Genomic DNA, 17,125 nt, shown 5'->3' with positions numbered 1-17,125 from the left:
CTCTGTATACTAATTAGATGACTTCTGAAAGCAATTAGTTAGGGGTATCAGAGTAAAGGGGGCTGAATACAAATGTACGCCACACTTTTCAGATATTTATTTGTAAATTGAAAACCATTTATCATTTTTCTTACACTTCACAATTATGTGCCACTTTGTGTTGGTCTATCATATAAAATCCCAATAGGTACATTTATTCTTTTGGTTGTAACATGACAAAAATCTTAAGGGGTATGAATAGAAATGCCACTGAAACCAAACAATTATGAGATTGGAAAAACAAATCTCTCAAACTCATTATAGACAGAACTTGTTTATAGACAAATGGACCCTATGGATACTGTAACGGTCACCACCGTTTACGACCTTCCATCCCATCCAAGACAGCTTATCAACACTCCAACCAACAGGCAGACCGGATCCATTCCATAAGAATTCCCTCAATAACGAGACTGACAAGCTCTGTTACTGCGTCAAAATATGAACTAACTTTTAATGGTTTCTTCTCAGATTTTACACAGTTACAATCATGTGACAGTATTCAAAGGGACAATGAGATCTCCACCCCCCTAAGCACACACCAATGCTAATTACTAAACATTCTAGACGTGTCGGCGCCGGCCTATAATTATCATGATCTCATCACTGCACATTCCTTCATTAACAGCATAACAAACAAAACACCATCACACACACTGAGTTCCCTAGGCAGACGTTCCGTCTCCGCATACAGCTTGACACCTATTCACACCTCTGAGCATCAATAGGCTTTAGACAGTGTAATCACACAATTAAAGGCCTTTCAAGAGCCAGCCTTATTTAACATGTCACTAGGCTATCCAGAGAGATGAGTCACAATTGACTGGTTGGGTCACAATTATCCAACAACTTGCAATCTCTCAAGATCCTGCAATATGAACTATTATTAATGTCCCATCTCATGTAATACATGAATTATGATTCACTTGCCACCCCATGCCCAAAGGGCACAGGGTGGACTCAGACCCAAGTTATCAGTGACGCTGACACAGGAGTATCCCCTGTCCTCACAAAGTCTCTGGGTGTCACGGGTCATCCTGTTACAGATACTTTTCATGAATTCAAAAAATAAAGACATTGCCATGAGGTCAACTAAAATAGCCTATAACTTTCTACTTGCCTGTAGGCAATCCCTGAAAACTCAGAAAAGCCCCCCCCCCCCCCCACTTGCCTTTTGGTTTAGATTGTAAGCTCTCAGGAGCAGGGCCTTCCTATCCCTTGTCTTGAATTAAATTTGTAAAGCGCTGTGCAAACTGTTGGCACTATATAAATCCTCTACAATAACAACTACAAAATACTAAGATATGTGCCAATGCTTCACCAACTCAGATGAATCCTCAGCCCCCAACCACTACCCCTGCAGAATACAATAACTTGCAGCAGCTGTGTCCCTTCACACTGTTTAACATGGACAGGGGGATCTACTGTATGTTTCTTCTAATACTGTCTATAAACTTCATTGCATTATATGAACATACAGTGAGGGGAAAATAGTATTTGACCCCATGCTGATTTTGTAAGTTTGCCCACTGACAACTGTCTATAATTTTAATGGTAGGTTTATTTTAACAATGAGAGACAAAACAACAAAAACAAAATCCAGAAATATTAATTTCAAAAAAGTTATATGTGAAATAGTGAAATAAGTATTTGACCCCTTTAGAAAAAAAATAAATTGTACTTGTTGTCAGAACCTTTGTTGGCATTTGCAGAGGTCAGACCTTTCTTGAAGTTGGCCACCAGGATTGCACGCATCTCAGGAGGGATTTTGTCCCACTCTGCAAATCCTCTCCAAGTCATTAAGGTTTGAGGCTGATATTTGGTTAATTGAACCTTCAGCTCCCTCCACATTTTCTATGGGATCAAGGTCTGGAGACTGGCTAGGCCACTCCAGGACCTTAATGTCCTTCTTCTTGAGCCACTCCTTTGTTGCCTTGACCATGTGTTTTGGGTCGTTGTCATGCTGGAATACCCATCCACGACCCATTTTCAATGCCCTGGCTGAGGGAAGGAGGTTCTCACCCAATATTTTATGGTACATGGCCTTGTCCATCGTCCCTTTGATGCAGTGAGGTAGTCCTGTTCCCTTAGCAGAAAAACCCCCCTAAAGCATGTTGTTTCCACCTCCATGTTTGCCAGTGAGGATGTTGTTCTTGGGGTCACAGGCAGCATTCCTCCACCTCCGAATTGAGTTGATGCCAAAAAGCTTGATTTTGGTCTCATAGTAGGCAAGGTCCATCCAGGTCATCTGACCACGACACTTTCATCCAGTTCTCCTCTGAATCGTGAGATCTTGCATAGAGTCCCAGACCGAGGGAGAATGACAGTTATTTTGTGTTGCTTTTATTTTTGAATCATCACACCAACTGTTATCACCCTCTCACCAAGCTGCTTGGCGATGGTCTTGTAGCCCATTCCAGCCTTGTGTAGGTCTACAATCTTGTCCCTGAAATCCTTGGATGGCTCTTTTGTCTTGCCCATGGTGGAGATTTGGAATCTGATTGACTGACTGCTTCTGTGGAGAGGTGTCTTCTATACAGGTAACAAGCTGAAATAAGGAGCACTCCCTTTAAGAGGGTGATCCTTATCTCAGCTCATTACCTAAATAGAAGACACCTGGAAGCAAGAAATCTTGCTGATTGATAGGGGATCAAATACTTATTTCACTCATTAAAATGTAAATCAATTTATAACTTTTAGAAATGCGTTTTTCTGCATATTTTTATTGTTATTCTGTCTTTCACTGTTAAAATAAACCTACCATTAGAATTATAGACTAATCCTTTCTTTGTCAGTGGGCAAACATACAAAATCAGCAGGGGATCAAACACTTTTCTCCCCTCACTGTACTTTCAATTTGTAAACCCCAATAAATTAAAAAAGAAGAAAGAAATATAGGACATGCTCAAGAGGAAGGAAGACCTCACATTGACAGCTGACCAAGAAGTAAAACACTGGACTTTATCATGTCAGTTAATGTAAACCAAACCTAAATGTATGTTTAGTACAGCTCATACTAAAATCAGCATTCCCCTTTAATGGAGATTATATATATATATATATATATATATATATATATATATATATATATATATATATATATATATATATATATATACATACATGCATGCATACATACATACATACACACACACACACACATACAATATATGCTTTGTTTTCTAAGTGGTTTTTCACATACCTAGATCTGATGCCACCACCTCATCCGTTTCTGGTTTTAATGAAGTATTTTCACAGATCTTCAGGTCTTCATCCACATCTTCTCCCAATTCACTTTGCGGATAAGATTTACCACAATCATTTCTACACAACACCAAAAAAAATTAAAAGCTGTGGACCTACGTTAGACTTAAATGGGTAAATTAATTAAAAAAACATGACTGAAATCCATATGGACACCTGCTTTCCTGCAGATAAAATCTACAATCTGACACAAAAATAACCTAAAGCAGACCTTCAGCCAAAAGCCCCATTAAAATATTAAATATTACAATCAGCTTTAGCTACAATATTCGCCTTCAATGCATTATAAATATTTGAGGCATTTGGTGAAACCTGCACTCGGTGGGGCTGGTAGGAGACACTTCAAGATTTTGTATGTCAATATTAAATTTACCAGCAGTTGTTGACTAAAAAAGTAAAATCCTCATGAATAGATCAGAATCTATGGAGAACACCAAGCTGAATTGAAAAGGCTGGTTAAGGGAGAAATAATGGCCCCTAGTGGCTGACCTTCAGTTTTTGTCTGGTCCCCAGTGCATCTTTAGGTAGCAGTATAACCCATAGTTCATGAATAGGTAAAGCAGTGTTTCTCAGTGTAAATACAGAAAGCACTATTTGTGAACAAGGACAAAAAAGTGGAAAACGGAGTTGAACCAGGATACTTATAAGCCCCTGCAGCCTTCTATTTCTTCTTCTCAAGATCCCTGGTATCGTGCACTTTCTTCCCAATCTGGGAGTTTGGAATTTTACTGTATGTAGTAGTAGTGGTGTCAGTATAGGTAGAAATCTATTCATTGTCTGTTTAGAGAGCCAAGCCAAAAAGGAAAATAGTTTACTAGGGCTTCTCCTTATTTACAATACAAATGTAAAATAAGGAGCACCATAGCTCCTCCCTTCCCCCCATGTTTCTCTCGTTGGCATACCGTTGCTTTTCCCAGCATTATTTTTTTACAGGAAATATTCCATCAGTGTTGCATTGCCAACAATGACATTTATAAATAATATATGCCATTAAGATTCACGTATTTATAGTGTTTATCATTGTTTATTATATCATTATTCATACAGTCTAAAATCATTTTACTTCACACAGGGGATTTCTACTTGACAGGGAAGAACTGTGAGCTTTTGCAGTAGTGCTGCTATTCTATAAAGGTTGAACAGAGTTACCAGAGGTGTGATTTAAAGCCCATGATAAAAACTCATGACTCCTGAAGGACCTCTGCATACTAAAACTAAGTTTATTAGTTCATAATAGCACAGGGAAGCACAATCCCCCAAAGCAGTGAGGCAGAACAGCGATGAGCCATAAAAATGGTACAAGTTTTACAGTAAGAGACGACTTTGAAATAATTCACTAAACTTTATGCTAGATTCTGGTGGTATGGGAACACACAGAACAGCCCAAGATCAAAATGAAAATTTCAAAGAGAAAGCGATGCTCAACCTTTTGGATAAAATAGATAATACTTTATATATAAAGCTACTGCAAATACAACACACTCTGTGCTATTAAAGCATTTTTTCAATTTTAGTATTCACAAGTTATTGTCTTTGCTTACCCCAAGCTGCCGACGTTCTTGAATAAATCATCTTCAGAATAGTCAGACTCTAAAAGAAAAACAATTAAAGCAGCAATTAAGGTTCTGGCTAAAATCTACTAGACGTTAATTATGCTGTAAGCATGAGATACAAATAAATGCAATATGAATATAGAACACTATTATCCAACAATCTGGAATGTATTAACACATCCAGTGCCAGAAGTGTGCACATTAGTACATACATTTGGGATATTACAGCACTATGAAGAGACTTTGCTGCCAAAAGAACATGGCCTGCCTTAAGAATGGGCAGCCTCTGGTTCAAAAATCATGGGATGCATGCAATGAAAAAGGGGAATATTATGAGAAACAATATGTTACACATGATCATGAATGGAACTTTGAATCACTCCTGAGGGAGAAACAATGTTGTATGGTTATCAAATATAATAATTCAGTTCTGTCGGCACCCCAGCTGATGTTTCCATCGGCTCTTGGGTGCTGCCACGGTTGTTCTTAGTAAGAGAACCAGGCAGAGAAGTCTCTCGGTTTCACAGCCGGTTCCCTACTGTGCTGCGCTTTCTGAATAGCCCGGCGGCAGGGGAAGGAGGAGGGGACAGGTACTGGTCAAAAACAGGTTCCCCCCGAAAGGTGCCAAATGTGGCACCAGATGGGGGGGTCTGATAAGTGGAGCTTCCACTTTTGGGTGGAACTCCACTTTAATAAAAAATGTAATTACATTTTTACAGCTGTAGCCTAAGCTACACATGGTTAGCTGGAAAAAAAACTGACCTCAGCCAACCAGATGTTTGCATTATTATGCATATGAAAGGCAAAGTTTGGTAACTGTCCCCATTTTCAAATTAAAGCAGAATACTTGTGGGATGAAATAGTAATGCAGAGTACATAAAATGGGTAGTAAAAAAACAATGTATTCCAGAATTTCCCCAAAAAGTTATAGTCAACATGCTTTGGTAATGTCTAAAGTATTACTAAAGTATTAACAGCTTATATCAAAGTTCAGTCAAGGAATTGCCGCAACACGTGTCTTATTTAGCAGCTTGCATTGCTCATTGTAACCAGACTGCTTCCCCTTCATACATCTTAGGTCCCCGTTGCATGGTGAGTGATTACCATTTTTATGTTCAGTTACAAACCCCCCCCAAAAAAAATCACCAGTAATTATGTTTGAATCAATGGTTCTCAATCTATTCCAGCTCAGACAGCTCTACAATTCCTTATTGGTGCATCAAGTCTAAAGGTTCTGTTCAAACCTAGGTATTTTGTTTTCAGGCAGAAATTCGCGTGATTTTTGCCGCAATTTTACCACGATTTTGTACAGGTCAAAAGGTCACCAATGTCAAAAACAGAAAATGCCTGTAATCTGACAATAAATAAGCTCCTGTACATTTTTGAGCTTCAGATGACAAAACGATCAGATGTGAACTGGGACTATTGAAATTAATGGAATTTGTCTTGTTGGGCGTTATTAGAGCAGAAAAATGCCCAAGAAACGCCTAGGTGTGAACAAAGCCTTACGCAAACTTAAAAACATGGTTATTAACCACTTCCCGCCCGACCTATAGCAAAATGATGGCCGGGCGGTGGTTGCGTTATCCTGACTGATCGGCTTTTCCTCACTCGCGTCTGACAGACGCGAGTAGAGAAGAGCCGATCGGATGCTTTCCTGACAGGGGGGGGGGGGTCTGTGCTGATTGTTTATCAGCGCAAGCGCAGCCCCCCTCAGATGCCTATCAGTGCCACATATCAGTGCCACCCATAAGTACCTATCTTTGCAGCCTTTCGTCGCTCATTGGTGCCACCTCATCGGTGCCGCCTTATCAGTGCCCATCAGTGAAGGAAAAAACATTTATTTACAAAATGTTATAACAGAAACAAAAGCAAAAGATATTTTTTTCAAAATTGTTGGTCTTTTTTTTATTTGTTTAGCAAAAAATAAAAAAAAACCAGCAAAGGTGATCAAACACCACCAAAAGAAAGCTCTATTTGTGGGAACAAAATGATAAAAATTCTCTTTGGGTACAGTGTAGCATGACCGTGTAATTGTTAATTAAACAGCGACAGCAATGAAAGCTGAAAATTGGCTTGGGCAGGGAGGGGGTGCTTGGAATTGAAGTGGTTAAAGAAAAAAAGTACAAAGTGCACCACCATGTTTATGTTCCAGCTGTCGTTTCTTTTGTTCAGCCCTGAACCAAGCATTTCTTTCTCGAGATGCGTTAGAACATGGCATAAAAATTACCTTGAAGAAAACCTTTAGAGTTGCTCTTCAGGACCCAATACTTCTTTCACTTTATTATTTAGACTGGAGTTCTCTTTCTAAAGGACCAGCAAACCTAAAGTAAGGTTACCAGATTTTTAAAAGGAAATCCGAGGACATCCTGCAGACCTCGCCCGTAAAATAATATTCCTATTTTCTTTTAGAATGCCCTGAAACAACTGGTCTCAGACTTATGGAAGAGGCAGACTTTGGATGTATAAAGAAAAAAATACTTTGGGCATCAAGAAAAGTGAAACAAAACAGTGCGCATACCAGTGAACAGTGGGTATGGTCAAACTGTTGTAACAGTGGGCGGGCCTAAAATGTATGGTTAAATAACACCTCAACCTATGCTGCAATGGGTCAAGAGAGTGTAAAGCATTGAGATCGGTGTTTAGAATTATATAACACAAAGTTCAGTGGTCAGGAGTAAGTAACACACAGAGTGCGGGGCTCAGAATTAAGCAATGCAGATAGAGTTCAGGGGTCAGAATAAAGCAACGTAGAAAGTTCAGGGGTCAGGATTAAGCAACATAGAACGTTCAGGGGTCAGGATTAAGCAACATAGAACGTTCAGGGGTCAGGATTAAGCAACGTAGAACGTTCAGGGGTCAAGAGTGAGTAATTTAAGAGTTTTAGTGTCACTTAACCCACATCATAACAATCAATACATGGTTTATTACATGCTTTTCATACTCACTCGGTTACTATGAGATTTGTTTTCTTTATTCTGAAAAAAAAAACTGGTTGATCCTGCTGCTCTCTCTCTCTCTGCCCATTCGGTCCAAGTCCCCAATGCAGATAGGGATTTTACAGAGCAGTATTGCCAGCTCTGTACATACTTCAGTTTTCAGCCAGTATCTATGTTGAGCATTTCCTCCCTATCACATCTGTGATACATTTGCCAATATGTCTCAGTTTACTGCTCCCTGCTAGCCATATGGGTAGAGGTAGAAAGGAATTTCATGTGTGATTCATTCCTCTGACAGGTTATTGACGTGCTAATGTCCCCTCACTATTCTAAACGTTAATTGATCTATTGTGTTGTGTGAAGAAGATCTGTGTTTACCCTTAAAAGATGTGTATTGTATCATCAGGCTAAATGATTAAAGAAGTAGTATGTTAATTATTCTGAATGCTTCAGTGTATTAATTAACTCCACTGATGTCTTTATCTAAAGAAACGTGTCTGCATGGTCGGCTCCGACTTGTCTCCTATAATCTGTATGGGAAACCCCACTGTGTGAGGGGGGGCGTTCCTAACAGGTTGTAACCACATATAAGCTGAGTTTTTGTGTGATTAAAGTGTCTTGTTCTAGCAGTAAGCTTGGCATGTGTGGCTTTCTGGGCGATTCCAGGCATATCCCTCCTCATGGAATATTGGGGTGACTTTCGTTATGGGAAGAAGGGACTGTTTGACGGGGATATCATACCAATATCGTCACAAATTGGTTGGCAGCAGCGGGATCTTCCCTTCTACTCTCCTTTACACCCGGATTCCAAGCAGACACTGGGAACAGTGAATGGAAGGCTGCTACACCCTGCTTAAAAGAAATACACTGAAAGAACTACTGGAAGTTCGTGGAAGGATTGCTAGCAACAAAACCAAGCGGGTCATCATAGCAGAATTAATGGAGCTAGACCAGGAGAACGTGATTGCAGCAACGCCAGCGGTACAAGAGATGGAGACACCAGTGATTCAGGAGGAGTCACCAACCAACAAGCTAATGAGAGAGAAGCTAGCGTGGTTCGGCCCAAACCCAACGCCGGATGTGGTGCTGAAAGTGATGGACATGTTAGCGAAGGAGGCTAAAGAAATAAGAGACAAACAAATAAGAGACGCAGAACTACAGGAGGCTAAACAAATAAGAGACGCAGAGCTACAGTTAAAACTGGCAGCAGTCCAACAAGCAGCCGCACCTTCTACGAACAGTGAGTACAGCACAGCAGACGCAAGGAAGATTCCGTTTAGCGCTTTTAAAGCTTTTGATGAAAAGGACTGTGAGATTGATAACTACCTGGTGGATTTTGAGCGACAATGTAACCTGCACCGAATAGCTAAAGGAGAGTGGGTTTCAATGTTGTCAGGCAAACTGTCAGGCAAAGCTTCTGATGCTTTCCGGACCGTGCCAGATCAGGATATCCATAGCTACGCCAGGGTTAAAGAAGCGCTCCTGGCTCGTTATGCAGTAACCCCAGAGTCCCACCGACAGAAGTTCAGGGACTCACGCAAAACCACGAAAGACTCTTACGCAGAATGGGCATGCCAGCTGTCCCTGTCGGCCTCTAACTGGGTTAACAGCAGCCAGGCCACCACCGCAGAGGACATTTTGCAACTAATGCTCCTGGAGCAATTTTACAATCACATCCAGACGGATGTCAAAGATTGGGTGAGAGATCGCAGGCCCATGACTCTACCAGAGGCCGCGAAGTTGGCGGATGAATATGCGGATACTCGCAAGACAAACCAGGTCACACCACGGGTACAACCTCCACGACCAACGGCGCCCTCACACCCACCAGCCGCTAGATACCAACCTCCTAACAGACCGATGACATCTAGCCCTCGCTATCCACGCCAGGAGGACAACGAACAACGCTGCTTCCGGTGCAAACAGTTGGGTCACTTCAAGCAGAATTGCCCCATGAGTGACAACACCAGGTCAAATTGGTCTCAACCTGGGTACCGCCCACCAGCAGCAGCCCATTGTGTAGACTCGGCTTGGGATCTCCAGGAGCTGGGTCCGGAAGAACCATCGGACACCGTTTACGAAGTCCTCACGGTACAATCGGGTATTACGGACAACAGGGAACACCATTGTCAGCTGGTCATGGGCGACAGCCATGAGACGGAGGGGCCCTGGAGGGAGCTGGGCAGAAAGAGGCACCGCCAGCTACCCCCCCAAGAAGAAGAGGTCCTGGAAGCCGTATAACAAGCTGACCTGGGAGGAGAAGAAGCGACTGGAGAGGGAGTCGCAGCGGGCATCCCAGATGCGGGCCGAGATGTTCACCAAGGGCCCACCGGTGGCCCCTTACACCACCACCCAGTTCCTGATGATGAAGGACCACGTGGAGAGCCTGCAGGACATGAGCAAGCAGGAGCTGATCCGTGAGTACATAGAGCTGGAGGAATGCATAAGCCGCATGGAGGAGGAGAACAACCACCTGAGGTCACAGCAGGCTGACCCCCCCAGGCTCCATGAACTGGAGATGGAGCTGGAGAAGCTCCAAGAGGAGAACCGGCGGCTGCGGAGGGAGCAGGGGGTGGCTGATCTTATGGGGCTCTGATTCCCCCTCCCCCCCCGAACTCTGAGCACCAGTGCTACAGCATTTCAACAAATATAACTTTTTATTTTTATGAATCTCCTGTGATTGTCACTTCAGAGCCATAACCTGCCCCCTCCCATAGCGGGACACCTAGACGGCGGCGCACAGACCCATTCGCTGTCTTCACACTGACTTCTGGCGACTTTGCAGATCACACACAGACTTGGACTGACCGGCGTGTGATCTGACGACCCGGTGACATACCTGAGTCTGAAGCAGTTGTCAAGGGAGTTAACCTCGGACTAAAAGCTCTGAACCCGTCAACCCTACTGGACCAGGGAAGGTCAAACCGGGTTTGCCGGAGCAGGGAGCAAAAGGGGGGCCATTGTGATACATTTGCCTATATGTCTCAGTTTACTGCTCCCTGCTAGCCATATGGGTAGAGGTAGAAAGGAATTTCATGTGCGATTCATTCCTCTGACAGGTTATTGACGTGCTAATGTCCCCTCACTATTCTAAACGTTAATTGATCTATTGTGTTGTGTGAAGAAGATCTGTGTTTACCCTTAAAAGATGTGTATTGTATCATCAGGCTAAATGATTAGAGAAGTAGTATGTTAATTATTCTGATTGCTTCAGTGTATTAATTAACTCCACTGATGTCTTTATCTAAAGAAACGTGTCTGCATGGTCGGCTCCGACTTGTCTCCTATAATCTGTATGGGAAACCCCACTGTGTGAGGGGGGGCGTTCCTAACAGGTTGTAACCACATATAAGCTGAGTTTTTGTGTGATTAAAGTGTCTTGTTCTAGCAGTAAGCCTGGACTAATGTGTGGCTTAATGGGCGATCTCAGGGATATTCCTCCTAGTGGAATATTGGGGTGATGTTCTTATGGAAGAAGGGAATCTTTGACGGGGATATCATACCGATACCGTCACAACATCTAAGCAGCCAATGTGATTTTAGAGTCACACATGTGGGTATATAGACAGTGATAAATGACATTCCACTTCCTTCCTCCTCATTAACCAGCTAAATACAGTGGGGGCAGGATATTGTATGTAAACTGATGATGGCTTTATCTCCCTCTTATTCTAAGACACAGGCTGGACTGTCAGAAATCTGCCCACACCATGTTATTGCCAAAACATAATATAGATTTGATTTAAAAAATATATTTGTTTGACAATTTAAAACAGTTTATTGATATCCTTTATTCTTACTCTGAATTCCAAAGGCTGTTTTTTTTTTCTATTTTGAACATGTGACCAGCAGCAGAGGACTAGAAGCTGTATAACAAATAGTTGTTGAAAAAGGAAACGGGTACTTACTGGTTTCCTTTTTTACTAATTTAGTTCTAAACAGTGGTATCATCCACATCATCCAGAAATTGAATAGACAATGTAAATTAAACAGGATGTTTAGTATCACTTTAAGTAGCACACAGAGGCAGGACTGTCTCCAGGAAACAGGGACCTATGCCAACCTTAACCTAAAGCCAACATAAGTTACTAATGCCATTTGACAAAGTAAACCCCTCAAAAAAAACATTCAGCATAAAAGCTGTAAAAAAAAAAAAACATTTTAACCAACTTTTTACTGTGCATTGAGAGAATACAGGTTGTTTTGCCTTACGAAACAAGAAGGTGGCAAAAGAAAGAGGCCAAACTTGACACAGCAGTTGCCACAGTAATACAACTGGTTTAAGCTGCTTACCAAACTCTGTAATTAGTGGTCTCTTGCTGTTCACATTATTTGTCTCTTGCTTTTTGCGTTTAAGTCTGTTACAGCTCTCAGTCCCTGCATCTCTTGTTAACAGTGTGTCAATACTGGTTTCCTGATAATAAAAGAATAAGAGTTAATATACATATGCAATATGCAGAGGACAAACTCAACCATAAAACAGACATATGTCTAGCGCTACCCCCAGAGAAGCCGATTGAGTATGTTTGGTCCGGTACTCTGCCTCTCAACCCCAAGAACAGTCTCAGCCCCTCTGATACACCTGGCAATCGTGCAAGTGTAATGATCAACAAAAACACACGTTATGATTAAACACAGAAATCGTCTTTTGCTTTAAGGTTTTTGTGGAAAAGTAGCAACAATGGAGATCAAGATAACTCAATTTTATATCAGGCTGCTTTCATGGAATTCCACAACTGTGAATTGCCCAAAGAGCAGAGGTAAACACTTTAACAGCAATAAATCACAATATGGCAACTCTATACTGCATTGGTTACCTCTACTCAAACTGTCTCAATGAGTCCACACAGGAGAAGAGCAGAGGAATGACCTTCTCTTATGTCAGACCTCTCTCTTCGGTTCCCCGACACTATGGCCCAACTATAAGCACTGCACCCAATCCAGCGTTCAGTGGCATAACCCCCAAGTCAGACCACCCCACTCATACACTCCATATAAAGATCCCCGAGTATGTGTGTGTGTGTGTGTGTGTGTGTGTGTGCCGTATAGCACCAGTAACTTCAGTCTCTTAAAAAAAGAATGAGGCCTTCTAACTAGAAATGATGCTCTGTTGGACCTGGTAATCTCAAACAATGCAGAGCGTATTACTAATGTTCAGATAAAAGAACACCTGGGTAGCAGTGACCATAACATGATTTCATTTGATGTTAGCTGTAAGCAAAAAAACACATACGGGAAAGATAAAAACACTTAATTTCAAGAAAGCTAATTTTCCAAGGATGAGGGCTGCTCTCCAGGACTTAGACTGGGAGGGAATATTGGCATCAATGGGCACAGAACAGAAATGGAGATTCTTCAAAAAGACTGTTTGTGAACTCACTGCAAAGTATATTCCCATGGGCAATAAGTTTAAAAGGCTGAAAATAAAACCTATGTGGCTCACGGCCAAAGTTAAAAAAGCTATAAACTATAAGAAAAGAGCTTTTAAAAAATATAAAAATTAAACAACACTAGTGTCGTTCAAATGTTACAAAAAATTATAACAGGATATGTAAAAAGGAAATCAAGGATGCAAAAACTCAAAATGAACGACAGATTGCAAAACATAGAAGGACAAACCCCAAGAAATTCTTCAAATATATTAATAGTAAAAAGGTCAAGTCTGAGCATGTAGGCCCTTTACAAAATAATCTAGAGTGGGTGACTGGGGACAAAAAGAAGGCTAATTTATTAAATACTTTCTTCAGCTCTGTGTATACAAAGGAGCATGGGGGAGTTCATGTCCATAATGGGGGTGGTAGTGACAAAGCCCCAAATGATACACAATGGCTCAAAAGTGATATGGTCCAGAAATATTTAGACAGAATAAAGGTGGATAAAGCACCTGGGCCTGATGGCATCCACCCACGGATCCTAAAAGAATTGATCTGTTTTTTTAAAGCCATGGTATCACATTTTTAGGGGACTCATTAATGACAGGAATAGTACCACTGGATTGGCGCAGGGCCAATGTGGTGCCCATATTTAAAAAGGGAACAAATTCTTTACCAAGTAACTATAGACCTGTTAGTTTAACTTCTATAGCTGGGAAGATACTGGAGAGCTTAATAAAAAGACCACATAGAGGAGTTCTTGCTGGAAAAAAAACTATTTAGGCAACAGACAGCATGGATTCATGAAAGACAGAAGTTGTCAGACAAACCCAATTTCTTTTTCTGAAGAGGTAAGTATAACCTTGGACCTTGGACAGAGGCGTGGCTGTGGACGTGATATACTTGGATTTTGCAAAAGCGTTCGATAAAGTTCCCCACACACGGCTCATGTGTAAGGTAAAGTCTCCAGGATTGGATATATCAGTTTGTAAATGGATAGAAAACTGGCTAAAAGACAGAATTCAGAGAGTCGTGGTTAATGATTCTTACTCTGAATGGTCAAAGGTTATCAGTGGTGTACCCCAAGGTTCAGTGCTGGGACCCTTACGTTTTAAGATCTTTATAAATGATATTGGGTCTGAGATCAAAAGTAACATTTCTGTCTTTGCAGATGACACCAAGCTATGCAGTGGAATAACGTCCTTACAGGATGTCTCCAATTTACAAGCCGACCTCAATGCTCTGTCTAATTGGGCGACTATGTGGCAGATGAGGTTTAATGTTGATAAAGTTATGCTCCTGGGGGATATAAATATGCATGCATCATACATACTAGGGGGAGTACAACTGGAGGGATCCGTAGTGGAGAAGGATCTGGGGTTTTTGGTAGATCATAAGCTCAATAATGGCATGCAATGCCAAGCTGCAGTTTCCAAAGTGAGTAAAGTCCTTTCTTGTATTAAGAGAGGTATGGACTCCAGAGAGAGAGAGAGAGAGAGAGAGAGATATAATTTTGCCCCTGTACAAATCATTAGTAAGACCTCATCTGGAATATGCAGCTCAGTTTTGGGCCCCAGTTCTCAAAAATGATATTGGGGAACTAGAGAAAGTGCAGAGAAGGGCAACCAAACTGATAAGAGGCATGGAGGAGCTCAGCTATGAGGAAAGACTAGAGGAACTGAATTTATTCACTCTGGAGAAGAGGAGATTAAGGGGGGATACAATCAACATGTACAAATATATAAGGGGTCCATATATTGTACTTATTGTTGAGTTATTCACTTTATGGTCAACACTGAGGACAAGGGGGCACTCTTTACATCTAGAGGAAAAGAGATTTCACCTCCAAATACGGAAAGGTTTCTTCACAGTAAGAGCTGTGAAAATGTGGAACAAACTCCCTGCAGAGGTGGTGCGGGCCAGCTCAGTAGAGTGCTTTAAGAAAGGCCTGGATACTTTCCTAGATGTACATAATATAACTGGGTACTAACATTTATAGGTAAAGTTGATCTGGGGAACTTTCAATTGCCTCTTGGGGGATCAGGAAGGAATTTTTTCCCCTGCTGTAGCAAATTGGATCATGCTTTGCTGGTTTTTTTTGCCTTCCTCTGGATCAATCGTGGGTATAGAATTAGGCATATGTGATTGTATGATATCATTATTATTTTATTTCTTATGGTTGAACTTGATGAACTTGTGCCTTTTTTTCAACCTGACTATGTAACGTCAAATGCATGTCAAAATGCACTGGGAAATTCAACTTCCACTAGCCAGTTTAGTTGGTGCACTTAAATTCCTGCTTGACAAAGTATAACTGTGGTATGCTGACAGTACCCGGATAGCAAGGCAGAAACTATGACGGCTTAACAGGGAGTCAATGAGACCCAGGTCCTGGTAAGTGTGGAAGAATTGAAGTAACTGTCTGTGCGCAGTGTCCTTGTTCCCTGCAAGTGCCTTCTCACCAGTCCTGTGGTCAAGGCCAAAAACAAACGTCGCGGAGCAGGCAGGGTCTTCTGGTAACTCGACTGGTCACCTCACACTGGAACGCTTCACGTCTTTGAAGCAGGTGTACCTGGAATCCCATCTCAGACTGGATGTCCCCTACCGGCTGTGGAAGGCTGGAAAAAAGCGGCAGACTGATTCGGAAGGCAACACCTCACCCCTGGGTCGAGTTTCTTTTCCTGCCTTGTGGTAACTAACTTCTCAGCAGACAAGATGGTGTCCTTGATTCTTACCTTTTCAGAGAATGTTGGTTGTGTAGTCCTGTCCCCATACAAGGCAATGGGCGGTTTTTGGTGGGGACATGTCCCAGAATGCTTTGCTGCCGATAACTATTGGCTCCCTCTCCCCTGCCAATGAGGATGCAGGGGAAAGAACAGAAAAAACAGTCAGTCAGTGAGGAGATGGATGGGGAAGAAATCCCCCACAGGAGCTGACAGGCACATGCTCCCTCTGTGAGAGGCTTGGCATGGCCGCGGGAGATGGGGGACACTCACTACATATGTATATATAGCAAGCCCCAGCTCACCAGAGAACCTGTGCCCCAGTTTTGAAGAAAAGCAACACTGAGTATATGATTATAGACACAGGGCTGTAAAATACATTTTACAGCAAGTACAAAAAATACCATTTTCTAGAAGTCCAGGCTAATCCTAACTAAGCTGAAACCTGCTCCCACCTCCTTCTAAATCCTTTTCTAGCAACCCTGTAAAAGGAAGATGTGTATAACTTCTTTATTCACTAAACGCTCCAGCCAGGTCATGTGAACACCTCCCAGCCGAAAGCTTCAGAGGAGAGAAGGGACACCCGACAACTGATGGTCCATAGTAAGCATATGGGTGACATCACCGCAAAGACATTGAAGCCGTTGTCGGCAATCTATTCTCTCCCCTTAATCTAGCCTCTATTCCAACTGGGAAGATCGCATGACTAGACTGGTGCAGCCTGAGAATAGGAAAGTATAATCATCTTTCTTCTACAGGGTAGTTAGAACAGCAACAGGACTCCACCCTATACCGGAAAAACACATTGACCACGTGCAAACTCATCCACAGTGCCCATATGGAAAGAAGATGTTTACCAAATCACCATGACCATCAGTTACATGGTGGTTAGCTAAGCATGTTTAAAGTTGACCATCCTGCTCAGATCTCTTCAATCTCCTAAGGTATCAGACATCCCGATGTCAGATATTAATAGCGAAGTGTTGACAAAAAGCAGATTCTTCTACAGCATCGTGACAAGGCTACAGTAAGCAATTAGTCTTTTTTCTGGGATGTAACGCTGCCTTTACATTTACACATATGTCTCTATAGGAAGCTTCTATTGCTTTGAAAAAAAAAAAATGTAATTGTTAATTTAGGTGTTAGGTGCATGAACATACAAAGAACCCATGCCCTGAGATCTTTAACCCTTTAATAAGACAGACCATGTACAAATCTAGTTTAAAAATTATAAT

General features: G+C 41.8%; 1 protein-coding gene across 1 annotated transcript in view; it reads right to left on the bottom strand.

Moving 5' to 3' along the window:
- Window positions 1–17,125, bottom strand: part of BRCA1 (BRCA1 DNA repair associated) — a 290,350-nt gene that overhangs the window by 203,302 nt on the left and 69,923 nt on the right. Inside the window, exons 7-9 of the mRNA XM_040331227.1 lie at window positions 12,089–12,209; window positions 4,845–4,893; window positions 3,242–3,363 (exon numbers count right to left, since the gene is read on the bottom strand). Coding sequence (XP_040187161.1) covers window positions 3,242–3,363; window positions 4,845–4,893; window positions 12,089–12,209 — 292 coding nt within the window. The remainder of the gene's footprint in view (window positions 1–3,241; window positions 3,364–4,844; window positions 4,894–12,088; window positions 12,210–17,125) is intronic.

The sequence above is a fragment of the Rana temporaria genome, chromosome 12 (assembly GCF_905171775.1).
Source record: "Rana temporaria chromosome 12, aRanTem1.1, whole genome shotgun sequence".
In the NCBI taxonomy this organism is placed as follows: Eukaryota; Metazoa; Chordata; class Amphibia; order Anura; family Ranidae; genus Rana; species Rana temporaria.
This window is presented reverse-complemented; position numbering and strand designations above follow the sequence as displayed.